The following is an 18,903-nucleotide window of genomic DNA, read 5'->3' on the forward strand; positions in this document are numbered from 1 at the left end:
ATGACTGTCAAAGTCAGAGGTAAAGATTTAGATAACCGTTGGGTTGTTCCACATAATCCATATCTCCTCGCAAAATTTGATTGTCACTTGAATGTAGAAATTTGCTCAACAATCAAAGCAGTCAAATACCTTTATAAGTACATTTATAAAGGTCATGATCGTGTTGCTTTCAACTTGATTCCTGGACAAAACATCCAAGATATAGATGAAATCCAACAATTTCAATCAGTCAGATGGATTGCTCCACCAGAAGCTATGTGGAGAATATACGGTTTTATTCTTAATGAAATGCATCCATCAGTTTACAGTTTACATCTACATCTTGAAGATCAACATCTGGTAGCTTTTCATGCACATGACAACCTTAACAATGTTCTGAGATCTGATTTTACGGCAAAATCAATGTTGACTGAATTCTTTTCAACAAATCAAGCTAATGAAAATGCACGAAACCTACTGTACAAAGAATTTCCTGAAGCTTTTGTTTGGAACCAGCAACACAAAATATGGACTCCAAGAAAGAAGAAAATTATTATAGGCCGCATTGTTACAGCAAGTCCATTCGAAAGTGAAAGGTATTACTTACGGATATTGTTAAATCATATAAGAGGCCCTTTATCATTTGACCACATCAAAACAGTTGGCAATGTCACTGCACCAACCTTTCGTGAAGCAGCTACATTACATGGTTTGTTACAAAGAGATACCAGTTTACAAGATTGTATGCAAGAGGCTTCCTTATACCAAATACCACACAGTTTAAGACGGTTATTTGCAACAATTTTAGTATACTGGAATCCAACAAATCCTAGAGAACTTTGGGAATATTTTGAACAAGATATGTCAAGTGATTTCCAAACAAGTGTTGCAACATCAGCAGATATTAGGACAAAAGTCTTACGAAGCATCTCTTCTACACTTGAATCGATGGGAAAAGACATAAACATGTTTCATTTAATAGAACATGATGTCTCTTTTGATCAGAACGAAACTGAAGTTAGAGAAATAAATGATGAATTTACAGTTCTGATGCCAGAAGAAGATCTTATGGCTTCGATGAGTCTTAATTCTGAACAACAACACACATATGAATCAATTTTGCAGAAAGTACTTCTAAATGAATCTGCTGCATTTTTCATTGATGGTCCGGGTGGAACAGGGAAAACATTCTTATATAAAGCACTTCTCGCTACAGTAAGATCAAGAAACTTAATTGCTCTTGCAACTGCATCGTCTGGTGTTGCTGCATCTATTTTACCTGGGGGTTGAACAGCCCATTCACGCTTCAAAATTCCATTAGATTTTGACAAAAATAGTACTTGTTGTGTAAGCAAACAATGTGCTCTTGCCAAATTGTTACGTCTTGCAAAGTTAATCATATGGGATGAAGCACCTATGTCTAGAAAAGAATGTATGCAAGCATTGGATAAAATGTTACGAGACATAACTGATTCAAGATTACCATTTGGTGGAAAAATTATCGTATTCGGTGGAGATTTTCGTCAAGTCTTACCTGTGATTCGTAAAGGCACAAGACAAGAAGAAGTTAATGCCAGTTTAGCATCGTCATATTTGTGGTCTACTTTAACTAAGATTAGGTTGAGTGAAAATATGCGAGCAAGATTCGATCCAAACTTCTCAAATTATTTACTTCAGGTCGGAAATGGAACAACACCAATCACAATTGAGAATAAGATCAAAATTCCCAATGAAATGCTCATTCCTTACAAAAATGATGTAGAGTCTTTAGATGATCTGATCGATGCAGTCTTCCAAGATATTGGCAGCTATTCAGAAAATTTATCCGAAATGACAAATCGAGCTATCTTGACACAAAAGAACAACTATGTCGATGAGATAAATACAATACTTATTCAAAGATTTCCTGATACAGTTACACAATACTATAGCTTCGATGAAACGATTGATACATCAGAACAAGGAATCATGGAGGATTTTTTAAATACATTGACACCAAATGGACTTCCACCTCATGAGCTGTTACTAAAAAAAAATTGTCCTATCATGTTACTCAGAAATGTCAATCCTTCAGAAGGTTTATGCAATGGAACACGTCTTATTTGTCGCAACTTTGAACGAAATATCATTGATGCTGAAATTGTAGTTGGTCACCACACCGGAAAAAGAGTTTTCATACCAAGGATTCCTTTCTTGCCAAATGCAGACGATAATAGTGGTTTTCCATTCAAAAGAACACAATTTCCTATCAGATTAAGTTTTGCGATGACAATAAATAAATCACAAGGACAGACATTAGATTTTGTTGGTGTATACTTGCCTCAACCTGTATTTTGTCATGGCCAACTCTATGTAGCACTATCAAGAGCCAAGACTTCTGCTTCAATAAAAGTTCTTATAAGACCAGTATCAACTCAAGATTGTGAAGAAGCTGAAACAAATAATATTGTTTATAAAGAATTACTAACACTAGCATATCCATCATAAACTTCTGTAAGTAATCAAATTTCAATATATACATCTCAATTGAATACAATTTGTTTTTCCATTATGTAATTTTCAGAACTTCCTATTTTTCTTTTATTGAAATTGTTTTATTTAAATTCAATTGTTTAAACTAATATTTTTTTTCTCTTCATTCATAAGTAGGCTTCAACATGCGAAGTATCTATACATCAATCAAAGACATTACTCCAAGTACAAGAAATTGGAGCATCAAGATGATTGTGTCAGACAAATCTCCTAAACGTACTGCACAACATTCGCCGACAAAATATCAAAATCTGACATTGATAGACCCTGAGGTAACACATTGACATCATTATCATTCTTGCAAAAATATACTTAATATTTATATTATATTCTTTCACATGATATATCCAAAATAAATATGTTTTCCCCTTACAACATAGATTCATTCTAATTATATTCTTAGATTAAATCTTATATATATTTAATAAATACTATTTAACAATCAATAGAATACAAATAACTATTCATTTATACAATATTATGCAGGGCAACCGACTACAAGCAACAATTTTCGGCAAAAATATAGACCTACGTAATGACATGTTACATATCTTCCGGTCTTACTACATCAGTAATGCTTATGTTAAGCCTTTAGATCCCAGGCATAGAATTGAAGCGCATGAATACCAGTGGATCTTAAATTCAAGAACAATCATCGAAAACATTCCAGATGACGAAGTGGAATTACAACCACCAGAATATGATATTATCCCATTCACCAATCTGCATGACTACAAAGACACTGGAACTGAAATAGGTAAATATCACATCGATATATTTAACGTACATCTTGATACTCTTATTCAGTTTTCACAAAAAAAAATTTAACATAATTGGACAGCTGTTCTGGCGATCACAATATACATGAAACCTCTTAAAGAAATTATCTCAATACATGGGCCAACAAAAATTCAAGAAATATATGTTATCGACCAGAGGTAAAAAAGATTTCTCAACTATATATGTGATATTAATAAATTCTTTAATTAACTTATTTTCAATATTATTTCATCATGCTACACTTTTAAATACTTTCTCCTAAATTTTACAGCCTAATGCCCATATGGTTGACTATGTGGAGTCGATTTGTGGATGGTGAATGCCGAACAATCTCTGATATTATTGAAGCTAAGCCAACTCTACTCGCAACACGTATAAAAGTTGGTTCATACAATGGTATATTACACAACTTATAATATCAGCATTTATTAAAAATAGAATGTTATTATCTACTAACAAAGTTCTTTTCTTTATAATATAGGTCTCTCTCTTTCGTCTCAACCAACAAGTGTATTTACCTTAAAACCTGCCATCCCTGCTACAACTCCATTATGTCAATGGTAATTCTTTCTTACTTTATTATATATATATATACAATTTGTACCTACTATATCTTTTCCTCCATGATTTCTCTCATTCATTTTAAATTATTCTAAAAATATTTAGGACGATGCTAAACCATGCACTGCTTGAAGAAATCGTTGAAAAAAATCTATATCACACAACGGCATCAGCATCAGCATCGGCATCAAATGTTGACATGAAAGACATAATTAAGCTTGATGATCTTGCTGGTTTTCTTAAATCATTACAACCAATGACGGTACATTTCTAACATTATCTTAAGGCTACATATTATTTACAACCACTAAAAATATATATCTGTTGCAAAATTAATGTAGAAAGCAAAATTTTGGATTAAAGCAACTATTTGTGTGGTTGATCTCCATCAAATATTCTTCTACATGTCCTGCATTGGGTGTAAAAAGGGGACTGGATATGAACAAAATGAAAATTTTCAATGTTATCATTGCAAATACATGAGTAATGCACAACCACGGTATACATCTTATATTCATATTTTACGTTGTAAATGTTTCTTTAATCAATTTTATATTATATTCAAATTATTGCTTAATCATTCAGACTAAAAAATATAGTTTGTTTATATAACTGTCGAGCTTACATCAACGTTGACGATGGTAATGGACGACTAGGAGCTGTCATGTTCGGTAAAATCGCAGAAGAAGCTCTAGGTTGCACAGCAATCGAACTAATGGAACATACAGGAGAGGTAACCAACTTATTCATATTCCAATTTATATTTTAAAAACATTTAATTTTAGATATTCAAATAGGAAGTTATTAAAAATATCTTTTACATTATATTTATTCACCATACAGGAACATTTACCGTATATCCAAAATATTGCAAAATTATGTTCAACAAAAAAATGGATCATACAATTGGGTGCAGATTTAGATCAACTCCAAAAATAACGTCACAAAAACTTCAACGTTCTCTCCATAAATACTGTGAATGAGGAGAACAATGCTGTGAATGAGGAGAACACACTACTTTGAATCCATTATGTAATATTTAGTTGTTTCAGACTTTACTTTCAGTAGCAAAAGAAACAATTATGTAATATTTAGCCGTTTTAGACTCTACTTTCAGTAACCAAAAAAACAATTATGTAATATTCACTTTCCTGACTTGCTTAAACATATAGTCTGTCTAAATCTATTATCAGAGACTTTAAACAATTATAATTTACTTAAACAATTAATTATATTATCTTCATAGACCTTATCATTAAATTCTCTTATTCTACACTAGATGTTTATATTTTAGAATAACCTAATACAGGGCAAACGTGCATCGCACGTAAATACACTGCTAGTATATATATATATACTAATGAACGGCCTCCGGTACGTTAGTCTCGGAATGCACATAATATAATAATTTAAATAAAAAAAAAAGAAAAAGTCAAATAGTTAAGGGTCTTAAAGACCTTTTGATAGAACATGATCTTTCGTTAAAATCTACAAAAGAATTACATAACAAATGATCAAGAATTTGAAGAGTCTTTTGCTAAAATATAACTTAACGGACTTAACAAAAAAATAAGAAAAGTTAACAGAAAAAAATAAAAATTATTATTTACAGTTAGATAATCACTTATTATAATAGAGTACATATATACGAAAGAATATTTAGAAAGTAAGTAAACTTAAACTTTTGTTCTTCTGCTCTTTCGTCGATTAAACTTTATTGATAATAAGTACTGGAGAACTATATTTTGCATCGGTACAATTTAGAACTACCATTTTGGCGGTTTGACTAATGATATTAACATGGGATGGCATTTAATTGGTCGAACTGCATGGCAAGATGCCAATTAAGAACCCTACCTACCTCATGTCAAGGGAGAATAATCAATGGTAAGCAATTAATGGTACTTAATTCTGGCAAATTGGGAATAATGCTAATTTTGGACGAACGTTGTTAACTTAGTTAATGGAAAAATAATAAAAATCGTTAAAACAAGATTTTTCATTTCATAACCAATTTATATATATAAGAGATATATATAATAAATTTATAATGAAACACTGTCATTTAAAAAAAAACTATAATTATAGATATGATATTTTCTCTCTCCTCTCATTTCTCTCGTTCTCTCTTCCCAACCACCTTCACCTCTTCTCTCCCCTCTCCCTTCCTTTCAAGTTTTCATGCTTTAGTGCCAGACTGCTCTCCTTTATCTTCTCCTCCCTCTTCCCTTCTTTTTCTCTTCCTCCTCTAAGTCGGCAGAGAACTTCTCTCCATTGTCGTGGGTGACATTGTGACGAATCTACGAGTTTAATGATCCACGGTCGCAATCATGGACCATACAGATCTGCCCAGATATCTCTGGAGATCTGTGCACATATTTTTATCACCCAAGATAGCAGTCATGGCCAATAGGTCTGTGCATAGATGTCTGTGCATAGATCTGAAGATTTGTGCGATTCGCCTATTTCTAGATTTTGTTTATTTCTTTAGTTTGATTTGTAACTTTGTATGTTTGTTTTGGTTTTTTGTTGAATTTGTGAGATTTTTCTAATATGTAAGCTTGTTTGGTTTGGTTTGTATGTTTATTTCAGTTTCTTGCTCAGGAGAGAATCTCTTTTGGTAGGGAGTACTATAAGTTCTTTCGAAGGGATACGATCGAGGGTTATTAGTTTAGTTGTGCAAGCATATTTTTTGATTGATGAATGGGCATGGGTTAAAGATCAAAAAGCATTATCATTTAATCCTCAGAATCATAATATTGTTGTAGCAAATGCAGATATATATGCATACACACACACATTGTGGGTTTCTTCCCACCACTCAGTCAGGTAGAACCTCTCCAAATGTGGGCTCTCAAACTGTGGGCTCCTCAAATGCTTCATTTACACATGAGCCCAACAATAGGCCCAATGATGCTAAGGCCCAAGACCCACCAGATATCTGTCAAATTTGTGGCAAAAAGGGTCATGTTGCTCTTAAGTGTTGGAACCGATTTAATCACTCGTACCAGTATAATGATATTCCTCAAGCTTTAGCAGCAATGACGTTGGAAAATTTTTCTCTGGATAATGAATGGATTGCAGATACTGGAGCGTCTGTTCACATGATAGGTAATCCAGGTATGCTTGAAAATTTACGCCACTATTTGGGTACTGATGTTGTTATTATTGGGGATGGTAGCTCCCATGCTATTACTCATGTTGGTAATATGTACATAAATCATGGTAACACTAGAATTAAGTTACATGATGTTCTTTTAGTGGTGGCACTTGCAAAAAATTTGTTATCTATTGGGCAACGTACCAATGATTATCTGTATAACTGTGAATTTTATGGTGTTGATTTTGTTGTTAAGGAACGAAAGACCAACCGTGTCCTAATGAGCGGACGTCATAAAGGTAATCTTTAAACCTTATCTGCACCTTATGGAGCGCACTTCTCTACCCCTTTTTCCGACTGCCTCTGAAGACATGTGGCATCAGCGTTTGGGTCACCCTCAAGCCTCTGCTATCCAAATCCTAAAATCCAAAGGATTTATTCAAATTACTGGCTCCAATAAATCTCAGTCTATTTGTGAAAGTTGTCAGCTAGGCAAATTGAGCAAATTTTCTTTTTTACCCTTTTCTAGTTTAACCCATGCTATTTTTGATAAAGTTTATTGTGACTTGTGGGGATCTGCCCCTATTATTTCTGTTTGTAAATTTCATTACTATGCATGCCTAGTTGATGCATTTTCTAAATTTATGTGGTTTATTCCGCCTCGTAAAAAATATGATTTTTTTCTCAGCCTTTTTATTTTTTGAAAAATATGTAGAATGTCAATTTAATAAAATAATCAAAAATTTTCAAAACGATGGGGGTGGTGAGTTTGCTAATACTCATTTTACCTCTCATTTAAAAAATAAAGACATTATTCACCAGTTTTCATGCCCTTATACCCTTGAACAAAATGGTGCTGTGGAACGTCGTCACCGTACCATTCGTGAACTTGGTATGACGATGTTCTTCCATAGTGGTGTTCCAAAACGTTTTTGGGTTGAAGCTTTTGTCACTGCTACCTTTTTAATTAACCACCTTCCCACTACTACTCTAGATTTACAATTACCGTTTTCAATTCTTTATGAAACTTTCCCTGATTATTGGTCCTTGTTTGTTTTTTACTCCAAATATTATCCATATACTTAGGATACCAAGCACAATAAATTTTATCCAAAAACCTTGCCATGTGTCTTTTTAGGCTATAGTGATTGGCATCGTGGGTATAAATGCTATCATCCACCTACTTGTCGTACTTACATTTCTCGTCATGTTTTTTATAAACTTAATTTTTCTTATAAATAGCCTGGTAACCTTCATTTACCCTCACCCTCTAACCCGACCTTGTCTATTTTTGACATTTGGGTGATGCCACCTTCAGTCCGCCCTGCCTCTACTACTTCATTCCCTCTTCCCGAACTAAATATTCCCTTACCCACACCCATCACCTCCTCCGCTTTTATACTCAACTCCCCTCTCTCCACGTTCTCCACTCCTGCACTCCCATCTTCTCCTTCACCGCCCTCGACTTCACCTTCACCAAACCCACCTCCATCCGTTACACATACCATGATCATCCATTCCCGTGCCGGTATTCACAAACCCAATCCCAAATATGCCAACCTCCATGACCTCTCCAATATACCAGAAGAACCCAAAACCATCTGCTCTGCTAGCTCTCACTCACCCTGGTTGGACCCAAGCTATGTTTGATAAATTGCAAGCTTTGTATGCTAACAATACATGGACTCTTGTTCCTCGTGATTCCTCTATGGTTGTTATTGGTTGCAAATGAGTTTTTAAAACTAAACTCAATGCAGATGGAACCCTTAATCGATTGAAAGCTTGTTTAATAGCAAAAGGATTTCACCAAATATATGGTATCAACTACCATGAAACTTTCTCTCCGGTAATTCGTCCAAGCACTATCCGGATTGCTATCACGCTTGCTCTAATCAATCATTGGGACATTTGTCAGTTGGATGTCAAAAATGCATTTCTCCATGGGGACCTCCATGAAACCATCTACATGGATCAACCTCCAGGTTTTGTTCACCCAACTCACTCTTCTCATGTTTGTAAGTTAAACAAAGCTTTGTATAGCTTAAAACAAGTCCCATGTGCATGGTTTGATAAGTTTAGCAATTTTTTACTCACTTATGGTTTTCATTGTAGCACTGCTGATTCCTCTTTATTTATGTATCATTCTGCTCGTGGTTGTCTTATGTTACGCTATGTTGATGATATTTTACTCACTGGTTCCTCTACTAATTTCCTACATGAATTTATTTTGACTCTTAGTAGTGAGTTTGCTATGAAAAATCTAGGTCCTCTCCATTACTTTTTGGGCATTCAGATTGCTCAAACTACTAATGGCCTTACCTTGACCCAAACTAAATATGCTCTGGACATTTTAGACCATGCTCAAATGATTGACTGTAAGCCCATGGGCACTCCCATGATGGCTAAAACCAAAGGCCTTCAGTCAACAACGCCTTTCTCAGACCCAGCCCATTATCGCAGCCTTGTTGGTGCTCTCCAGTATCTTACTCTTACTCGTCCTGACCTTGCATACAGTGTTAATTTTGTATCTCAATTTATGCACTCTCCTATTGAAGCTCATTTTAAAATGGTCAAACCTATTCTTAGATATGTGAAAGGTACAATTGATTTTGGACTTCATTTCAGTTCTAATTCTACACTTGATCTTTATGCCTTTTCTGATGCAGATTGGGCTGGTTGCTCTCTCATCCAATGCTCTATGACCGGTTATTGTGTCTTTCTTGCCAGGAACTGTATTTCTTGGTCTGCAAAGAAGCAACATATTGTCTCTCGCTCGAGTATTGAAGCTAAATATAGAGCTATGGCCCAAACCACCGTTGAACTCACTTGGATTTCCTTTCTGTTTCGTGACCTCGACATCAAGCTACACACACCACCTTTATTGCTTTGTGATAATCTTAGCGCCCTTACATGACCGTTAACCCAGTTTTTCATGCTCGAAGCAAATATATTGAGATTGATTACCACTATGTTTGTGAACGTGTTGCCCTTGGTCTTCTTCATACCCGTCATGTACCTGCCTCTTTACAACTTGCTAATCTCTTTACCAAACTACTTGGACGCTCGACTCTCTTTCCTCTTTGCACCAAACTTGGTCTCGTGCCTTGGCACAATTTGCGGGGGCATATTAACAATAGCCAACCATCATCAACTCAAACCACACAATCACAGGAGTTACCAAGTGAAGCGCATGCAACAACTATAGAATCCACACAATCAGAAGACTTACCATCTCATGCAACAGCTACCCAAATTCTCAAAGGAAAGTCCATCACATGCAACGACTAGATAATTCCTTTTTTGGTTCAATATTCATATCCTTGCATTTACACTTTCCATGTATAAATCAATGTGTCTAACGGCAATATACATCTTGTAATATTGTACTTTACTATAAAATAGATAACAAGAACACTCTCAGATACTCATTTACTGAGGTTTTTTTACAAACACTTTGTGTGCATATTGTCTTTAGTGCATTTGTGGAAAACTTCTCTTCGAGATTCTATGCACTCACGAAATTCATCAAAACTTTGTTTTTGGACACCCAATGCCAATAAAAAAAATACATAGGGTGCTGTAAGTAGAATTATCCCCCAATCCCCACACCCGTTTGGGCAAGGTGGTCATTTTCCACCCCACCTTGAGCCACTGTCCATCTGTCCCCATCAAACGACTAGTGGATATTTCAACCCACCATCCGTACTTTGCCTAGCCAAATTCCAAATATATAAACTCACAAATTTAACCCCAAACCCTCACATTCAATTCTCAAATTATAGATCAAACTTCAAATGCATAGAACCAACTAGAAATTCAAAAAAAAAAAAAAAAAGATTTGCAATGAAGAGCATCTTACCCAAAGACACGTCTTGTTGTGGCCATGGTGATTCTTGAAGGCCACCCATTTTGGATCTCACAAAGAGAAGGACGGCCAAACCATGGCCATGGAAAACTCGGTTACGGCTTAATTGTGGGTCTCTTGGCCATAACTAACTCGAGTGACCCACTGCTTTGGCCACGGGTTTACGAGAAGAAACTAGAAAAATGTGAGAAGGAGATGAAGAAGAAATAGAGAGTCGGAGGAGACAAAAAAGAAAAGGAAGGCTAAGTAGCAAAAGACTTGGGAGATAATAAAAATGAGGTTAAAATTATGTTTTAAACTTACCGGCCGCAAGCAGCCTGTTCGATAGCCTGTTGGATAGCTTGCGAGTGCGGTTGGATGGGCCGGGTAGGTAAGGTGCAGGTGCTCACCCACCAAATCAAGACTTAGGCCTAGTTTGGTTATACAAATCATTTTATCTTATATCACCTAATTATTACAATTTTTCCAAACTATCACACAAAATACAATAAATAATTCAATTTTTTCAAATATAAAAATAAAAATTATATTAAAAAATTATATTTTAACAATATTTTATTCAACTTTCATCTCATTTCATCTCATCTGTGTAACCAAACTTTCAACATTCATTAAGTCTCGTTTGGGAACCCATCACATCTAATTTCTTTTCGAAACATTATTCAAACATAAATATTTTTCAATTTTAAATATTCAACTTTTTCATCTAATCATTATAGTTCTCCCAAACTTTCAAACGAAATATAAAAAAAATTCAACTTTTTTAATTTTCAAAACAAAAATAATATTAAAAAATTATAGTCTAACAATATTATAATTTTATAATATTTTTATTCAACATTTTCTCTCTCATTTTTTAAAACCAATAAAACATATTAATTTAAATAATTTTACTAATATTTATAAATTATTTTATTATTATTTATAAACTATTTTATTTCTATTTATAAATTTCTCTCACCTCATTTTTCAAAGGATGCAATGTCCATGGATAGAGTGGTGAGAGCTATACCATCGTGGGTGTAGAGCAAAAGTGGGGGTTCCCATAAGGCCGAGTGCTTTTTATTTTATTTTTTTAATAGTTTTATATACCCTTAACTTTTTAAAAAAAAGAAAATGTTAGAGTTCTCATTGGGCTCTCGCTGGGAGGTCGCGCTGGGAGGTCGTGCTGGAGTTCTAATGTATTTTATTATGTGTATTTTTTAATTTTTTTATATAAATTTTTTAAATATTTTTAAAAAAATAAAAAAAAAATATAATATTATTAAATAATATTTTCTTAATCACGAAATAAAATAAAAAATTATTAAAAAATAATTTTTTATTTTACTTCGTGATTAAGAAAATATTTTTTAATAATTTTTTTTTAATTTTTTGATTAAGAAAGTATTTTTAATGATATTTTAAATTCATTTTATTTTTTAAAAATATTAAAAAAATCTATATAAAAAATAATTTAAAAAAAAAATACATGTAAATATATACTATAGCTCTCAGCAGGAGATCCAACAGAAGCTGTAGCATGATCCTTAAAAGAAAATCCACAATATCTTAAAATAAATAATTTCTTAATCATTAAATTAAAAAAATTAAAAAAATTATCGTACCAACTGATCAATTTTGCTTTTTCATAAAGCGGTCCTCGTAGTAATAATTTCTCATCAGTTACAAAACAGCGTGACCAACGGTGGTCCTTTCGATCGCCGGGCCAACGAAAATGGTAGCAAGCGACGTGTCGTCAGTCGCTGCCGCCAGGTTGAAGAGGGAGGACTGGAATCGGACTAAGCACGACCCCGTCTTCTCCGAATGGCAGGTTCAAACTTCAAAAGCCTTTCTCTCTCTGTGAAATCAATGGGTATTTTGCTCTGTCTTTTTTCCCGATTTAAAAAACGTGAGTTCGCATGCCCTAAACCCGATGTTTATGCGCATTATTTTCAACATCATGTTTACCCTTTCGACTTTCACTCATTATCTGTAGAACTGCTCAAATCTCGACTCTTCACTCTATTAAATTTGTTGAGAATTGCCTATTGAACTCTGATTCCGTCGTGGGATTATTTCCTTTTCTCTTAAATATGAAAAATTCTATTCATCATCCCAACACTTCATATTTTATTTTATTTTATTTATTTTTATCAAATGTGTAGAATATGAACGATGAGCAGAAGAATTTAATAAGTTTAAGAAGAATAAAATAAAAAAAGTAAAAAAAAAAAAATGTGATGTGTGGTGTGTAGGAGGATGAGTAGCAAACCTCTTAACATATTATCAAACATGCTGGTCCAATGCTGGAGGGAGGGACGTCAAATTGTGCTTTCTACGTATATATATGTTAGTTTAAATTGGGCGTACTAGCCCTTTTTGGTGCAATATTTTCATTTTTGGTTCAACCTTTTTAGATTCTTGTAGGTCCTTCCGATTGGGAAGACTATTCACTGGGAAAGGAAGGAGCTGAAAGGTACAGGGTTCACAACCTTCCTAAAAGTTCTGGCCCTGGAGTATATGAGCTTGGGATTGCTGTGTCTCGGACCGGGTTAGGGCGTGAGGTTGGCAGACTTAATCCAGACCGCATAGTCGTGGTTTACCTTGGTCAGGCTGACAATGTTAGAACACGACTCCAGCGGTATGGCAGGACAGGTGCTCATTTGAGCAATAGCTACCCTAATGGTCAACCAAATTACTCTAAGAGTGTATCTCTCCAGAAAGGGCCCGGATTGTTTGAGGAGATATTTTCACGACGCTGCCCCATTGTTTTTAGATGGGCTCCGGTTAGTCCATCTTTGCTTGGTTTTGTTATTTATTTTCATGAGCACTGCATTTTGTAGAAAGAAGGGAGCAATCGTGTGAACAGAATAGGTTCACAAAGCTAGATGAAAATTGGCCTATAATATACGCAAAATGATGATAAGCTTCATTCCTCAATGAATCTTGATAGTGAACCAGTCAATTTCTGTGATTGTATCTACTAGAGGCTTTGATCAAAACCAGCCACTTATAGTTCATGGGGTATAGGAGAACAAGAAAAGTCAGATTTAGCAACCTAGAATGTTTACTTCTTTCTCACACTAGAAGTCGTTCCTAGGAATCTACTTGGTGTGATACTACTAGTTGCTTTTCTGTTTTCCGTTGTATGGATCTGATTTATAGTAAGTGTAACCAGATCTGCTAGCCCTTATTTTTAAACCAACTTCACCTATTCCAGAGTATTTTGCAAATCCTCCACCTAATTCTCTAAATATTGAAGTCTTACCTTGACATTTTACGTCAGATTCCATTGTCTATTGAAGTGTTTGTTTGTTGCCATTGACTCTATTGAGTGAGATATGACATAATTTTCTGGTTAGCATTCTTCTGTGTTGGTATCAATAGTACTGACTGAGACTAGTGGCACCCATGCGATTGATTATCACAAAAGATTTCCTACCATCTCTTGTAAAGACCAAGTCTCATTAGCTGGTTAAAGGGTAAAGTTAAAGTGCTTCAGGCATTCACAAAACATAAAAGGGACCTGATGTCCGGGAAAATGATGGACTGAAAGTTTCGGTCCATCATCCCCCCTAGACCGATTTACACTCCTACCCATGGAATCTGTATTTATAAGAAGTTTTTCTACTCTTTTTAAATATGGCTCTGGGGATAATATACATGCATGGATGGATCAAATCTCTATGCATAATCACATTCTAGAGACTCATGCCTCTACATATACTGATCACATTTGGATGGATTATGCAAAATGAGTTGTGGTTATATGCCTGCCTGTATGTATGTTTATGCATGCTTGCGTTTATATATGGAAGCAGGTCTGATGCACATTTTGCTTGTAATATAAGTATTTGACCATATCCTCTTCTTTTCTTTATTTTGCTTGTTATGCAGATGGAAAACAAGAGAGAGGCTGAGAAGACAGAAGCTCAGCTTCTCAATAGATTTGATTATGGATGGAACACAAGCGATAATGGTGTACGACGACCAAATGATATCCTTCGGAGACTTGACAGAACTGCTGCAAACACTACTCAATTTCCCAATGTTGTCAGAAAACTTCTTCCATTTGGTCAGAAGCAAGTAGGCATTAGCATCAAAGCATGCAAGCTGCCATCACCAGAGAACAAATTGAGTGCCCGTGCTGATGAAGAGAGCGACAATTTCCTATCTTCAGTATTCAAATTTAGCAGATCGCTGCCTAGGTTTTTATCGGATAGAAGTATTGTCATAGAAGAGAATACTAGTTTTTGTGGGGTGGTCTTGGGTGATGGCTTGGTTTGTAGGAGGCCACCGGTTGATAGAAGAAAGAGGTGTGCTGAACACAAAGGGATGCGAATTAATGGGTCCATCCCAATGTTGGTCCCAACTTTGGTTACAGTAGGTAAATCAGAGAGCACACTAGGTTCTGAGTCAGTTACAGTAGGAAAATGGCAAAATGTGCACAAGGCAGGCTTGGATTCCAGTTGTAGCGATCAGAATTCCTCTGCGTTATGCAAACCTGGAGTGGTGCAAACTCAAGCTGCCTCAAAGAGTTCTGTTGTCAGCAAGGACACCACCACTATGTGTGGGGTGGATTTAGGTGATGGGATTTACTGTACAAGACAACCAGCTAGAGGAAGAGTAAGGTGTGATGAGCATAAAGGTATGAGAATACGTGGATCTATTTTTGAGTCAGTTACAGTAGGAAAATGGCAAAATGTGCACAGGGCAGGCTTGGATTCCAGTTGTAGCGATCAAAATTCCTCTGCATTATGCAAACCTGGAGTGGTGCAAACTCAAGCTTCCTCAAAGAGTTCTGTTGTCAGCAAGGACACCACAACTATTTGTGGGGTGGATTTAGGTTATGGGATTTACTGTACAAGACAACCAGCTACAGGAAGAGTAAGGTGTGATGAGCACAAAGGGCTCAGAGTGAACGGGTTGGGCTCCAAATTAGCAGCAGAAGACAAATCCCATTTATCTGACACGGGTTCGAAATTCAATTCTTGTGAATATGAATATGGCAACACTAGTGCCCCTACATGTGGAGCAACGTTACACAATGGTTCTCAGTGTAGAAGGCAACCAGTCCAAGGGAATAAAAGGTGTTGGCAACATAAAGGCATGAGGGCCGATAGTTCTTCAGCTGGGTTTGGCTCAGAAATAACTTCTCTCACATGTGGTGTCAGCTTACAGAATGGGTCTGTCTGTATGAGGAGTCCTGCTCATGGAAGGAAGAGGTGTGAGCAGCACAGGGGGAGGAGAATCACTAATTCCTCCTATTTCTGAAATTCATCATATCCCGAAGATTGCCTAGTAAGAAATACCCATTTAACTATATGTTGTGCAGATCTTTATTGTATTTCAAATGATGTTGTGGCTTGTATCCTAATAGAAGTTGAGGCATGGTTCATGGTTGTACATTTTCTATATATTTATATGCTTCCTGTACATTATTAAAAGCCATACTATTTTTTTTTTTTATTGTTTTTTTATTTTTTTGAAACTTCTCTAGGCAAAGTTTTTTGGCATATCAAGACCCCTACCGTCCCTTTGGGATGGAGGGAAGATAAGATCGACTTTCGTGTTTTTAATTTTAATAACTTCTAGAAAAGACCCCTACCGTCCCGACTTTTCTCACCAATTTAATTGTCCATTTTTGTGTGAGTAGCAACTTCATTAAACCCTTAAACTTTCTTTGATTTTCTCAAGATTGTTTATCCTAGTTTTGGCCTGGGAACCCAAGTACACCTTGACCGGAACCCTGGGTTTCAAACTCGGGCCAGAACTTGGACCGGTTTAATCCGGGTCAGATCTGGGTCGAATCCAGATGAACCCAGATTTTTAAAAACTTGAACCCATTTTTTTTTTTAATTTACATAAAAGTCTACATGTTATGAACATTTTTTCACAAAATAAAGTTGATGTAGCATTCAAACTCTATTTGTTTAATTTTATAAAATAAATGTTTCAAGAAGTATGTTGAACGTTGTCTATAATAATAAAAATATATCAAAATGGAAAGCTAAATTTTATGTAAAAAATAACTAAAGTTAGAAACAACTATTACCTCAATGCATTTAAGAAAAAGAAAAACAATATTTAAAATGCTTGCAACACAATGCAATTTACTACATATTACATTATTTGGTATTTATACATTACATTATAAAATACAAAATTACAATATATGAATTATAAATCAGTAGCATGTTCTTCTATCAGCAATTTGTATTCTTGTATTTCAATTGTAAACCACAAGAGATTGCCACATTCAACATATTTTTATCTGTACATGTTGAATCAAACAAACTGTGTTGTTTGATAATATTGACCAATTAGTGATTATGAGGAATATTGCCAAGCTGATGCTGGGTCCAGAACCAAAATACCTTAAAAAGGCAGACAAAAAGAAGGGGTGTCAAAGATATGTTACCTTGTGAATTAGATGAGCATCATGGGCAATCTCTTTTAAAACACCTTCCACAAAACAGAGTGTCTGCAAAAATATGAAAGTACATTTTGTGACCTTCATTTTCTAGGAAATGCCAATGCCAGACTTGTAAGCAGGGAGAGAACTTTTATTGACATATGCATCTGCCGTTTATCTTGTGAATGAAATCTTTTGTTAGATGATCTTGCCAAAACAGAGTAAATTCCTTTTCACTAATACCTGTTGTGATTCTGTGAATAGATTAACCATCTTATCAGGCTGAATAACACTGCTTTGTAATACACAATATACATGTTCAAAAATTTATAACTATAAAGGTAGCTTCTTTAAAGTTTGGCACATAATAGTAGACATATCTATTATGTTGAGAGTCTCTGGTCATAGTGCAAGCCGATCTGCCCTAGCCTGTGGTTTAGAATCATCAACATCATCACATATGCTCAACTGGGTTCAGTAACTTCGGCTCTATTCTTATGTGACTCTATATTAATTCCGAAATAAAACAAGAATTTAAAGTAACTATTTAGCATTAAGCTTGCTACTTTGGATATTGTTCCATCAATATTATATTACCTTGGAAGCCGAAGCAATGTGAGGTACCACAATTGCATTCTTAACGACAGCGAGCCCACGTTTCATGAAGGGCTCATCCTAAGAAAATTGAAGTACTTTAACTTCAAATATTTTTCTTCTATCAGTGGTTCAAGGGCCCCCTATTGCAGTTTACAAGGATTGCTTCCTAAGAAAATAGACTTCATATTGTTAGCAAGGTGCAGATAAATCGGAATAAATTGTTATAGGACACGTCAAAAAAAGAAAACGAAGGGTAAAACCGTAAAAATGCATACAAAAAATAAGAAAAATTAAGGATAGAAAGGGAACACAAATATAAAAGCAGTGGCAAAATCGGTATAAATGTTAGAACTAAAACATAGAGGAAAAACAAATATAAAAGGCTCTCGGTATAACTGAGGAAAAAGCTGTGAAATGGATAATCTCAAATGGAAAATCAGAAAGATAAGAAAACCAAACAACAGCCAACAGATATGAGGGACAGAGTTGGAAAATGAATTGAAAATGGAGGATAAAATTGAAAAAAAGTGATAAATTTTTTTGACAATACTGTTCAGGGACATTTTTTTCTTGTTTGTAATTTATTTTTTTTTTAATTTTTTTGACAGAGTTGTGTATGTACTATTTCATGAAAGCATAAAAAAGTTCATATTTAACTGAGCTCAAAAGCAAATAGAAGTGTACCAAGTTGATTATGAAATCCACAAATGAAGAAGTAAATTTCACAAATAATTTAGAACCCAAAAGCAAATAAATAACTTTGGGAAAATTAGAACAACGAGAGGAATGAATTTTATCAAATAATAAACAGTGGAAAATAAAGAAGATGACAATTACTGTTATACTAAGCCACTAGCGGTGAAAGCGACGGGAAAAAAAATAGAATCAGATAAGAACTGCGGAAGCGGTGGGAAAAAAATAACAATTGGACAAAAAAAAAATGGCAGAACCCAGGAAAAAACCAGAATGTAGTAGAGGTCAAGGACATAGCAAGAAATGAATAGAAAGTGCAGGACAAATTCGAGAAAAATGTTTAATTTAAACTAGTCGGTGCAATTGGTGCAAATAGTGATAAAGAAGATAAGAACTAGA

At 34.9% G+C, this 18,903-nt stretch overlaps 3 protein-coding genes across 6 annotated transcripts; all 3 read left to right on the top strand.

Moving 5' to 3' along the window:
* LOC118348762 lies at positions 1-1,269 on the top strand. Its single transcript, XM_035691142.1, has one exon. The coding sequence runs from the start codon at positions 1-3 to the stop codon at positions 1,267-1,269; it is 1,269 nt and encodes a 422-aa protein (XP_035547035.1).
* Positions 1,270-8,516: 7,247 nt separating this feature from the next.
* LOC109009222 (uncharacterized mitochondrial protein AtMg00810-like) lies at positions 8,517-9,866 on the top strand. Its single transcript, XM_018989619.1, has 2 exons — positions 8,517-8,663; positions 9,246-9,866. Exons 1-2 carry the CDS (start codon positions 8,517-8,519, stop codon positions 9,864-9,866), a joined length of 768 nt encoding a protein of 255 aa, XP_018845164.1.
* Positions 9,867-12,461: 2,595 nt separating this feature from the next.
* Positions 12,462-16,190, top strand: LOC109009830 (protein EFFECTOR OF TRANSCRIPTION 2-like). Of its 4 annotated transcripts, none has more exons than XM_018990465.2 (3): positions 12,462-12,630; positions 13,217-13,585; positions 14,697-16,190. In XM_018990465.2, the coding sequence occupies exons 1-3, from the start codon at positions 12,535-12,537 to the stop codon at positions 16,071-16,073; spliced, it is 1,842 nt and encodes a 613-aa protein (XP_018846010.1). In that variant the 5' UTR covers positions 12,462-12,534; the 3' UTR covers positions 16,074-16,190. The 4 variants fall into 4 exon arrangements, with proteins under 4 accessions (XP_018846010.1, XP_018846042.1, XP_018846032.1 ...); XM_018990497.2 differs by having other exon boundaries at positions 12,528-12,630; positions 13,227-13,585; XM_018990487.2 differs by lacking the exon at positions 12,462-12,630 and adding an exon at positions 12,648-12,708 and having other exon boundaries at positions 13,227-13,585.
* The last annotated feature ends 2,713 nt before the right edge of the window (positions 16,191-18,903 follow it).

Source organism: Juglans regia, chromosome 1, assembly GCF_001411555.2.
Source record: "Juglans regia cultivar Chandler chromosome 1, Walnut 2.0, whole genome shotgun sequence".
NCBI classification, from domain to species: Eukaryota; Viridiplantae; Streptophyta; class Magnoliopsida; order Fagales; family Juglandaceae; genus Juglans; species Juglans regia.

Excerpts from the sequence above, each read along its gene's own strand:
- LOC109009830 (XM_018990465.2), top strand. The coding sequence starts at position 12,535 with ATGGTAGCAAGCGACGTGTCGTCAGTCGCTGCCGCCAGGTTGAAGAGG. Across the intron at positions 12,631-13,216 it reads CCGTCTTCTCCGAATGGCAG|ATTCTTGTAGGTCCTTCCGA; the intron begins GTTCAAACTTCA and ends CAACCTTTTTAG. Across the intron at positions 13,586-14,696 it reads TTGTTTTTAGATGGGCTCCG|ATGGAAAACAAGAGAGAGGC; the intron begins GTTAGTCCATCT and ends CTTGTTATGCAG.
- LOC109009222 (XM_018989619.1), top strand. The coding sequence starts at position 8,517 with ATGACCTCTCCAATATACCAGAAGAACCCAAAACCATCTGCTCTGCTA. Across the intron at positions 8,664-9,245 it reads TTCCTCGTGATTCCTCTATG|ATTGCTCAAACTACTAATGG; the intron begins GTTGTTATTGGT and ends TTGGGCATTCAG.
- LOC118348762 (XM_035691142.1), top strand. The coding sequence starts at position 1 with ATGACTGTCAAAGTCAGAGGTAAAGATTTAGATAACCGTTGGGTTGTT.